A 10655-nucleotide genomic window follows, 5' to 3' on the forward strand; every position below is an offset into this window, starting at 1 on the left:
CGCGGGATGCGGCGAAACCAAACGGCCGAAGCTGGTGAGTTTAAAGCTCCGGGACGTCACCCACCAGCTCGCAGTCGCGACGCGTACAGTTCCGCAGGCGACCTGGTGCCTAGGACGGCTCGCGACCCGTGTCCGCATGAGGTCGGCGGCCAAGTGTCCGGCGCTAACAAGGGTGCAATGGTGTCTGCAGCGCCTCTTTATAGGAAGCTAAGTGGACTATTGCTGCCTGTGGCGCCACCTGTGACGGCGTTGGTGTTCCCACGCCACGCGCCGTGTTCGTCACCGGAAACCTTAACAGCCCTCGCGAGCGTTTATTCAACAAAATGCCATGTTATAAATGCCGCTGCCGATACAAAATGGACGGAGGACAGAAGCAGACCTTCCTTCAGCCGACATCAACAGACAATGCCACAAAAAGCCGCGCCTTTGAGGCGACTGTATCAAAACGACCAACGCCGCATTACCAACAACCTTACCAAAAACACAACGTATAAAAATATTAAGTGCCGTGCAAGCCGCCAGGGCACATGAACATGTGAAGTCACGCGCTGGTACCCTGGAGCAGGGAAGACACCTGCAATTCGAGCCGCGCCCACCAGGTGGTCACCACGTCAGCGGCAGCTTGCACGCACCCATCCATCTGGACACCGCAGCGTAGCATTAGCCACCCGTCGCATTACTCGTCACGCTCTGACCCAGAGTCTTCATCGGCTGGCCTGTGGAGGGAGCGAGAAGTCCGTGAGCGCTACTATTATCATTCACGGAAACGATGTAGCGATGGCGAACAATCGTCACGAATTTTCGTCCGGCGGATGCTCCAACATTTGCCCTGCTTTCCTGGCCTCCGTTTCATCCTGTGTCCTCGTAGCGCCCCATCTCGCCAAGTGTGCAGGAACCGTTAACCATGAGTCGGCCCTGACGCTGAGTGTGCAGGGATCGTGAGCCATTAGACGGCCCTGACGCCGAGTGTACAGGGACCGTAAGCCATTAGACGGCTCTGACGCCGAGTGTGCAGGGACCGTCAGCCATAAGACGGCTCTGACGCCGAATGAGCTGGGACTGTTAGCCATGAGACGGCCCTGACGCCGAGTGAGCTGGGATCGTCAGTCATGAGACGGCCCTGACGCCGAGTGAGCTGGGATAGTCAACCATGAGACGGCCCTGACGCCGAGTGAGCTGGGATCGTCAGCCATGAGACGGCCCTGACGCCGAGTGAGCTGGGATCGTCAGCCATGAGACGGCTCTGACGCCGAGTGAGCTGGGATCGTCAACCATGAGACGGCCCTGACGCCGAGTGAGCTGGGATCGTCAGCCATGAGACGGCCCTGACGCCGAGTGAGCTGGGATCGTCAGCCATGAGACGGCCCTGACGCCGAGTGAGCTGGGATCGTGAGCTTTTAGACGGCCCTGACGCCGAGTGAGCTGGGATCGTCAGCTATGAGACGGCCCTGACGCCGAGTGAGCTGGGATCGTGAGCTTTTAGACGGCCCTGACGCCGAGTGAGCTGGGATCGTCAACCATGAGACGGCCCTGACGCCGAGTGAGCTGGGATCGTCAGCCATGAGACGGCCCTGACGCCGGGTGAGCTGGGATCGTCAGCCATGAGACGACCCTGACGCCGAGTGAGCTGGGATCGTGAGCTTTTAGACGGCCCTGACGCCGAGTGAGCTGGGAACGTCAGCCATGAGACGGCCCTGACCCCGAGTGTGCTGGGATCGTCAGCCATGAGACGGCCCTGACGCCGAGTGTGCTGAGACGGTCAACCATGAGTCGGCTCTGACTTACTTCTATCGTCAAGATTGCCCGTGCATCACCATAATGCCAGTCATACGTTTGGGGCTGGTCGGTGCACCCGGACATCCTTGGTTTAGGTTCCCTGTCCGCGTAAGTCCCGACATCTGAGGTAGCCTAGCGTGGCCGCATGACTACAATTTTCCCTTTCGTTTCACGCTGACGTGGCCAGTGATGGCCGGAGAGCCCTAAACTCATCAGACCAAACCAGGGATTACGCTTACACACTGTTTCAGATCGATAAGAAATCAAAGTAAATCAAACAAGCAAGTAACGCATAAAGTGAACAATCAATAAGCTAAGTTCCTGATCTCTTCAGGCAAGCACGCCAAACTTTCACCTCGAAGTGAGCCAAGTTCTGGGCGGAAAGTTCGTCGATACCCCAGTTTTCCTCCGCAAGCCAGTACGTTCCACATATTCCACCACGCTGTTCCTCCGCAAGCCAGTACTTTCCACATATTCCACCAAGCTGCCATATAAATTACTATTACTCATGCCAACCAAGTAACGAGGCACTGTACAAGGAGATGGTTTCGCTGCGGAAGCACGACTTACACCACCTCTGAACCAATCGAACCTCTGAACAACAGCTCGCATTACACTCACGGCGTATCGCGTTCTCCTTCTTGATCATCTCTCTCGCCGGTCCCGCTGGGTTCAGGGTGCTCAGGCGCCGCCTCGGCCGCCGGCTCCTCCGCCCGGTCCGCTTCGAGATCGCCCTCATTGTCGGATTCTTGGTCCCTTTTCTTCGTTTTCCGCTTTTTCTTGTCGGTTGATTTTTCCTTCTTGCCTTTGTACTCATACTGAAAAATCGGACTCGTTAGCAGTACACAAATATCCCCCAAAACACTCCTCACTCCGGCAGAGCCGCTGAAGATGACGTTAACACTTGGCACTTCGTACATCGTGTGCGTCCCAAACCTCATAGTTACCGTCCAACGTGACACTCCTCATCACATCTTGCTCTGTATCAGGCTGATCATGTCGTCTAGTCCCGTTTAATTCGCCCACGCAATGATCAGTTGCGGCCAAGTCGCAATAAAACATTGGCCGTTACTACTGAGCCATACCTCGTAGAGCGGCCAGAAGGAGGCGAAGAATCCGACGTCAGCAGTCAGGTTGGGCAGGAGCCAGAGCTGGTGCCGGCCCCAGGTCGCCAGCCAGAGCAGCACGAACACCACGGCCCGCACCACGGTCAGCACCAGGATCACCGCCAGGAAGCCAGCAGCCGCCAGCGACAAGTAATACACGCCCTCCCTGCCGTGGCAGCGCCGAAGCAGGGGTCAAATGACAGGCCCACCGACATCGAGCCGTCCCCCGGCCGGCCGCCAGAGACCGTACCAGACCTCCACCGCGCCGTCTAACCGCTGCCGCAATATCTGCGTCCGGTCATGAAAACGATCCGCTACAGCGGGGGAGAGAGGTCAGATGATCATGACATTAGTGGACAGGAGACCAGAACACCACAAGACCAGGCAACACAAGACATAGCGCGGCAGACCGGGCAACACAAGACACACTGCAGCAGACCGGACAACACAAGGCACACCGCGGCAGACCGGGCAACACAGGACACACCGTAGCAGATCAGGTAACATAAGACACACCGTAGCAAACCGGACAACACAAGATACATCGCGGCAGACCGTGCAACACAAGACACACTGTGGCAGGCCGGGCAACATAAGACACATCGCGGCAGACTGGGCAACACCAGACACACTGTGGCAGGCCGGGCAACATAAGACACATCGCGGCAGACCGGGCAACACCAGACACACTGTGGCAGACCGGGCAACACAAGACACATCGCGGCAGAACGGGCAACACAAGACACACCGCAGCAGACCGGACAACACAGGACCACCACAAGACCCGGCAACACGGGACGCACGAAAACAAGACTGGGTAACGTAGGCTAGATGCTTTCGTCGAGAAGAAGCGAGTACACGGAGTCGGCGTGTTGGACGGGACGAGCACAGGCACCCATGATGATGTCTCGGGAATTCCACAGGTGCGTCGACTACGAAAGCTATTTCGTATTCAGACCACAAAGCACGCACACACACAGCCACAAGGAGGTGCCTGGTGAACACACTGATTCCGGGCATGCAGCAAGTTGGATCACAACTGATGATATGATATGGTATGATATGATATGATATGATATGATATGATATGATGATATATATATATATATATATATATATATATATATGCGCGCGCGTGTGTGTGTGTGTGTGTGTGTGTGTGTGTGTGTGTGTGTGTGCGTGCGTGCGTGCGTGCGTGCGTGCGTGCGTGCGTGCGTGCGTGCGTGCGTGCGTGCGTGTGTGTGTGTGTGTGTGTGTGTGTGTGTGTGTGTGTGTCACATGTCCACTCCAGATACCATCTCAAATAGCGAGGGGCAAGACGTTGCAAAAATATGGGCGAATATGACTAACTTCCGACCAAGCTCACTTTCGGGATGAAAGGACATGCCTTTGATCAGACCGGTTTGCACCAGGTCCTGTCTGCGGCGCGCGTGTGAGACAGACCTGAGCTTGCTGGGCCAAAGCGGGAACAGGCAAACAGCCACGATGGCGCCGACCAGGAGAGCGCCCAGCAGCCAGTAGTGGCGCGGGATCGGGTCATAGATCCAGACATAGGCGTCCAAGCCGTCTACAAACACCTGCTCCAGGTGCATGTCCAGTTTGATCCGCCGTTTGGGCTTGTCCGCGCCGTCCTGCGCGAGGAGAAAAAACCATCAACAGTCAGGTGGCTGGTATTGGATGGATAAGACTGCCAAAATACTGTGCTTGAAGTCCTCATGCAAAGCCATTGCCATAAATGTCACGACGTTGCACCCACACATCTGCTCAAATTGATACGCCTGTCAGAGATCGTAATATTTCAGCTACCATGAAATTCGATCGGTGATCGATGGTGATTCGATGGTGATGGGATTCGATGGTGATCGGTGATCGGTGAAATGTTGCAATAATGCCGCAAAAATCTGGATTTTGTAGAAGTAAAGAGATGCTTTTAAAATCGGGATTTTCCGCTTGTCGTGTGATAATACACTTGAAGAGCTTCTTAATGCGCAGAAGTCATTCCGATGATTTTAGATCATTTGCGAGTCGTTTGAGACGTGCTACCGGGATAAGTAAATGTCGTTTAGACCTTATGCTGCGTTAACTACTATTCGGGCAGCGCTTCAGCAACGATTTTCGTATTTCGTGAGCATTGTCAGCTGATGATCGGCTACAGGACAGAAACATGTGGCACACTCGTGGCTTAATACCAGCATCAAATAATCAGCATCAGAACCAATCGATCCTAGAAACCGAATGGCGAAGGGGATTGCCGGAATGCTGCCGAACAGTCACATCACTGATGGGGACGACACCCAAATGCTTCTTGCGTTGAGACCTGAGGCTGAAGTATGTGCGTCACCAGCGGTATCAACCACTGCAACCATGGGCCCAGTGGGAAGGTAATTGAGGAGTGCAGCCGGTAAAACTTGTTCGGTGTAAAATTCTTATCGCAAATCCCATTAGAAACAACGACACGTGGCTACGTACCGCACATCGAAGATTCAAAGGCTCTAGAATAGAGCATGCATAACTACCTTCCTAGAAGCCGCCTTGGGTGAGGCTTCGCCCTCCCCAACGCTCCTCTCGCCTCCTGTTTCTTCCGCATTGCCTTTGTCATCTGTCTTCCCCTCATCCTCTTCAGACCCACTTTCGTCTTCCTTCTCGGTCACCTTCTTTTTCTCTTCTTCTTCTTTTTTCTTCAGCTTCTTAAGCTGTTTCCTTCGCAAATCCCTATCGCTGATCGCAATCTTTTTGGCCCGATGGAAAAACTTGTGACGAAGCATCCTGCCAAAACGCATCATCGAAGTACATACAACCACGGTGGTAAATGGTCAACACACTGAGGAATCATAGCACTGACGGGATCCACTGTCCACTTCATTCATGCCACCTGAGGTAGCACACTAAATTCACGATGAAATCGCCCGACAACAGAGCAACGAGCTCGAGATATAGTCATTTCCAGTTGATCCCAAATCACGGAACGTTTCACTGTAGGAGCTCCCTCGGTGACACTTCCGATGTGCTATTATCCCATCATAGACCAATAAAATACTTCCATTGCACTTAAACAGCACCTAAAAGCACATAAGCATCTCTAGTTGCATTGATATAGAATGCCTCTGATGAGCTTCACTCCAGTCAAAGAGATGCAGGGCGCCAGGACATGATCCACTAATAGGGTGCCGATATTGTACTGACTAACACTACATGCGTTAACCACTACATGCCTGAGAAGCCAGAGGTACGGGGTCGGATTCCCCACGGTGCCTGCTCTTCCTGCCAAGGTCAGAGGTAGGCGACGCTACATAGCCTCAGCAGCTGAGCGCGTCGCACAGCTCACAGCTTTGACACAGGTCCCACTAACGCCCAGCTCACTAACCCATCCAGATAGGCAGTGACAGAGTCCCTGTCGGTGAAGAGCAAGGGCTTGTTGTCGGCGCCGGACGCCCACGGCGAGTCCAGCAGAGCATCGACGGCGCGCGCCGCCGTGAAGTACTCCACCGCGTGATGCAGGAACTTGGTCTTCTTGGGCGGCACGTGCTCCCGCAGGTAGCTGGCGATGGCATACTCTTCTGTAGTTGGCTGTTCGACAGGAGGAGGCTCCTGCACAGTACACATAAGATTAGGAAATTCTGTAACGGACCGGGGCTGCATTCTTGGACGCAAAAAAAGCATGGAGATGAAGTTGACTGCTTGGTGCATTCATCGATGCTTGCGCCAAAATAGAACTTGGAAATAAAGTGGACATGCAATTTCGGTTTGCTGGTCTCTCAAATGCGACTTTGGGTACAATAATGACGAAAGAAAAGAGGCGTTTTTTATGTGGCGACCAAAGAAAAGAGGCGTTTCTTATGTGACTGGTCAGGCAATGCACACACTTTTTAGACAGCGGCGGAAAACGTATTTTTGCGTCACCACGCATAATTCATCCCAGTTAACAAGCCCATGGTATCTTACCGGCGCCTTCCTCTTCACACGTTGACCGGACATGTTGGCCTGCCTTTAAGCTGACCAGGGCTTACAGCCACAAAACTGGTGATGCTCAGCCTGAAATGGAGGAGATAAGAGAAATGGTATTGAGTAACTAACCCACATCACATCATGCATTACATGTAAATCATTGTAGTCAGAAAAATGTGAATATCTAAATATAAAAGGCTAGACATGAAGCGGTTCATATGCTACAGTAGCCATTCCAAAAAACAGCAATAATTTGGTGTAATGAACATGCAAGAAATTATTCTGAAAAAAGAATGACAAAACATAGTTTGAGCCTATCCCTTTACTCTTGCCAGATCCCATGCAATTCCCGACGATAAATTATGTTAGCATTTGTCAGCAAGGATACACTGTTCCACTAATGAGCTGGAAATAATCCAAATATATCTAATTATGTTATTTGACTGCTTCAAGAGCAATGCCAGGATTTGTATCACAAGTTTATAAAATGTGTAAGAGGAGAGGCTGTAATGGCAGATTTAGAATCCCAGTACTGCATAGCATAGCGTTTGGTATGCCACTTCCACAGGCTGCTAGAAATCAGGGATGGGAGCTCTCACTTGGGACAGAAAGCTTGCAGTATCAGCTGTAAGACCAACAGTGTTAAGACACTTAACTTTGTTGGTCGAAGCAGCAGCATGAAATTTTGAGCATGTTTGTGGACGACAGAAACGAAACTTCTGCATAGTTTTGGGTTGGTTTAGTGTTATTGCAGTATTCATCTGGCCCGATCAGTCCAATAGTCAGCTAGATTTTTTTTATTGGATTTTTTGGATCAGTGCCCCACGCTGAGCGCTGCTTGTTGCATGAGTCCTGGCCATCACCATCGACCGTAAAATTTGGGGTCTGCGGTAAAACTTTGCAGAAAAAGTTAAACGTGCTGCCAATACTTGGCTAGTCCGCTCTGCCCTTCGGCGTCAACTACCACTACCACTAGCGCGGCCGCTGCCATCGGCCACAGGCCATCCCGGTAAGGGGCACATATCCAACGCCTAAATCTCGCCACAGGCTTGGGAACCAGAAGGCAGGTGCTCTCACCCACTGAGTCAACCGGCCAACTGTCCCCAAAGAATAGGCCAACGGATATCAGTGCCATACCTGACACCATAATTAACCCCAAAAAACTGCCACATCTCCACTGCTTTCACACGACTTGCTGTGATCGGTGATCACGAACTATTTCCAAAAATAAGCGAGAAAAGAGTCCTTCACAGCACTCCATGCTGTGGATGTGCTTCCTGAATTTTTGACAACAGCATGAGAGTTCAAATAAAAGTTAAAAGATGCTCACTGTGATTACATTTTGTGCTATAATGGCATGTGGTCCTAATAAGAGATGGGCATAAATGGAGACATACTAACACATTATTCCCAAGTGTTGCTATTTCTTGGAAACACACAAATCAAATGGGGAGGTGGAACTAGTCACCACCTAGATGGTAAATTGCAATTCATTTTAACTGAAAGTGTGGGCAATAGATGTACTTATTATGTGATGGTATATTTTACAATACCTAGAAATGCCTGGAGAACTTACACACATTTCCTAGTAAAGTCAAAGCTTGCTGAGATTACAGCCATGCTTTCAGCACAATTAAACCCTGCATAGTTTTGAGTGAAGGGACACCATATGGTGGTGATGGCAACTCAGAATTAAGTGTCCTCCAATACCCCCAAATTAGATCTTGGGCCACAAACTACCTGTTTTTTATTAAAAATATTTTTCCTTTCTCTTTGGTTTAACAGGTTTCTCCAAACACTGGTTGGCAACCAAAATCACTGAGCTTTGTTAACAAGCCAGATAGTTCAACATTTTGATGCATATATCATACATTACACATTGAAGCTGGCTGTGCATATGATACAGCCTTGATAAGACATGTGGGATTCATATGCAGATATCCATTTATTGATCACACTGGTGCAACAATATGAGTACAATACCCTGATCCTGCAAGTGCAGTACTTTTACAGCTCCCTTGCACTGACTGGGCTTTGGCTGCCAAAAATGTAAATGCACATAAGCTTAAAGAAACCAAAACCATAGTGCAAGGACTTCAAAACTGAAGCCAAAGATGAATCTGGATATTGTGGTTTCATTCATAAAAGGATCCGTCAATTCAGGATTTACACAGGATGTAAGCAAATATTGCTGACATCAGTATGGGCTGGAAGCTCTCTGGAGATGGGGGGAGGGCACAAACATAATTTTATTTAGTTTCTTTCCAGGCACCAATATGGGCCTTACATTAAATCATGTTCAGAGCTCAGGGAGGGGGGTAGAGAGCTGCCCCTCTGCCAGTCTACTTTCACCACCTCTTGCTGACATGCTCCTGGGTGCAAAACAAGTTTCCAGCTTAAGACACTAAGTTGGGAATGAAATAACTTAATTAGGTAGAAAATAAATTTGGGAATCTCTGTAAATTTCTACCCTTGTCCAAATGCAAAGGGTTTCAGGAATCAGCACTGCACATTATAAAAGCACTTAACAACTTAATATTGAGACTAACTTAACACTGTCACAAACTCTGATCTTGTGGAGACCCAAGACACAGCCAAGGAGGGCCCTAGTAATGCAGCTGATAGAAGCCATTTACTTAACTTGTGAACTAATATCTTGGATTATTCAATGGAACTCCATGTTTGCCCAAAGGACACTGAAATTGCATAGTCTAACATGTGCTCAGGCAGCACTGACAAAATGACATCCTGCTAGATATTTGCATCCAGACAGTGTATCATCACTTTCTATCCTGACAAGTCTAAATCCTTATATTCCCTGCTGCATGATTCCTTTATGAGAAACCCTGAGAAGCTAGATGATGGCTGTAGCTTTTGCACAAGCTTTTGAAATGCCTGAAACAAAGCTTTATAACTTCAAAACTTTTAGAATGCTGATTTTGTGTTTTTGGCACATTAATCTTGCAATACCATAATTTTTCTACTCAATACCATAAAAGAAAATACCCCACCATGTCAAAGTAGGTTTCCATGTCCACTTCTCCCAATGTCTGCTTACTTACACTTTGTAGAAGTAGCAATGGCTGTAAAACAGAAAGCCTCATGATGTGCCACTATTGGTAATCCTGCAGAATACATATCCAAGAATAATACAGCACAAGGCAGTTGCACACAGAGCATTAGAACGGAATATATAAAAAAGGTTTTAGCATGAGGCGACCGAGCGTCACGGTGGAGGCCCTCAATGAATACCAGCCTGCCCGGTCTCGAAAAAGCTTGTGGTATGCTTGTGCTGATCAGTAATTAGATACATTCCTATGAAGTACATACAGGAACACTACGTACGCCTGGTACTACCCTACGCAACCAGCCAAGGAGTACATTTACCGGTACTCACCAAACCAACCGGAACATCAACAGGCACTCCACCAACCGGCCCAGCTGTTGTCATCACAAATCCAACACGTCAACTTGCGTCAGCTGATAACCACAAACGTCAGAAGTGCGCTGATTTCGCACAACCATAATAGTTTCCAAAACTTCGTATTTCGCTACACCTCCTCGTCAGTTTTTAGTGCGAATCCTTACTGAGACAGGCATGATGTCTAGTACCCATTCGTAGTAAAACCTGCGGCGTATACGCACAGATTCTAAACGGGGCAGTCCGGTAACCGAATCCTCGACAGAGAAAATGAGGCTGTTTAGAAGATGGACTGTTTGTCAAGTTGGCACCACATTCACACTCAGATTCAGGTATTTATTCGGTACTGAGCAGACTCTTCAGATTAGCCAGAAACTTACGTACGTTGTTCAGTGCATTAGCGAGGA

The 10655-nt window shown here is 49.6% G+C and overlaps 1 protein-coding gene across 3 annotated transcripts; it reads right to left on the bottom strand.

Annotated features, from left to right (window-relative positions):
• Window positions 1-303: 303 nt before the first annotated feature.
• LOC119110416 (translocation protein SEC62) lies at window positions 304-10265 on the bottom strand. Of its 3 annotated transcripts, XM_037234236.1 has the most exons (9): window positions 10225-10253; window positions 9890-9910; window positions 6825-6914; window positions 6247-6470; window positions 5399-5648; window positions 4326-4513; window positions 2862-3048; window positions 2398-2594; window positions 304-716 (listed from the first exon to the last, which is right to left on the bottom strand). In XM_037234236.1, exons 3-9 carry the CDS (start codon window positions 6855-6857, stop codon window positions 677-679), a joined length of 1119 nt encoding a protein of 372 aa, XP_037090131.1. In that variant the 5' UTR covers window positions 6858-6914; window positions 9890-9910; window positions 10225-10253; the 3' UTR covers window positions 304-676. The 3 variants fall into 3 exon arrangements, with proteins under 3 accessions (XP_037090131.1, XP_037090130.1, XP_037090132.1); XM_037234235.1 differs by lacking the exon at window positions 9890-9910 and having other exon boundaries at window positions 10225-10265; XM_037234237.1 differs by lacking the exons at window positions 9890-9910; window positions 10225-10253 and adding an exon at window positions 9839-9862.
• Between the last annotated feature and the right edge of the window lie 390 nt (window positions 10266-10655).

The sequence above is a fragment of the Pollicipes pollicipes genome, unplaced genomic scaffold (genome assembly GCF_011947565.3).
Source record: "Pollicipes pollicipes isolate AB1234 unplaced genomic scaffold, Ppol_2.1 Scaffold_7231;HRSCAF=8579_pilon_pilon_pilon, whole genome shotgun sequence".
NCBI lineage: Eukaryota > Metazoa > Arthropoda > Thecostraca > Pollicipedomorpha > Pollicipedidae > Pollicipes > Pollicipes pollicipes.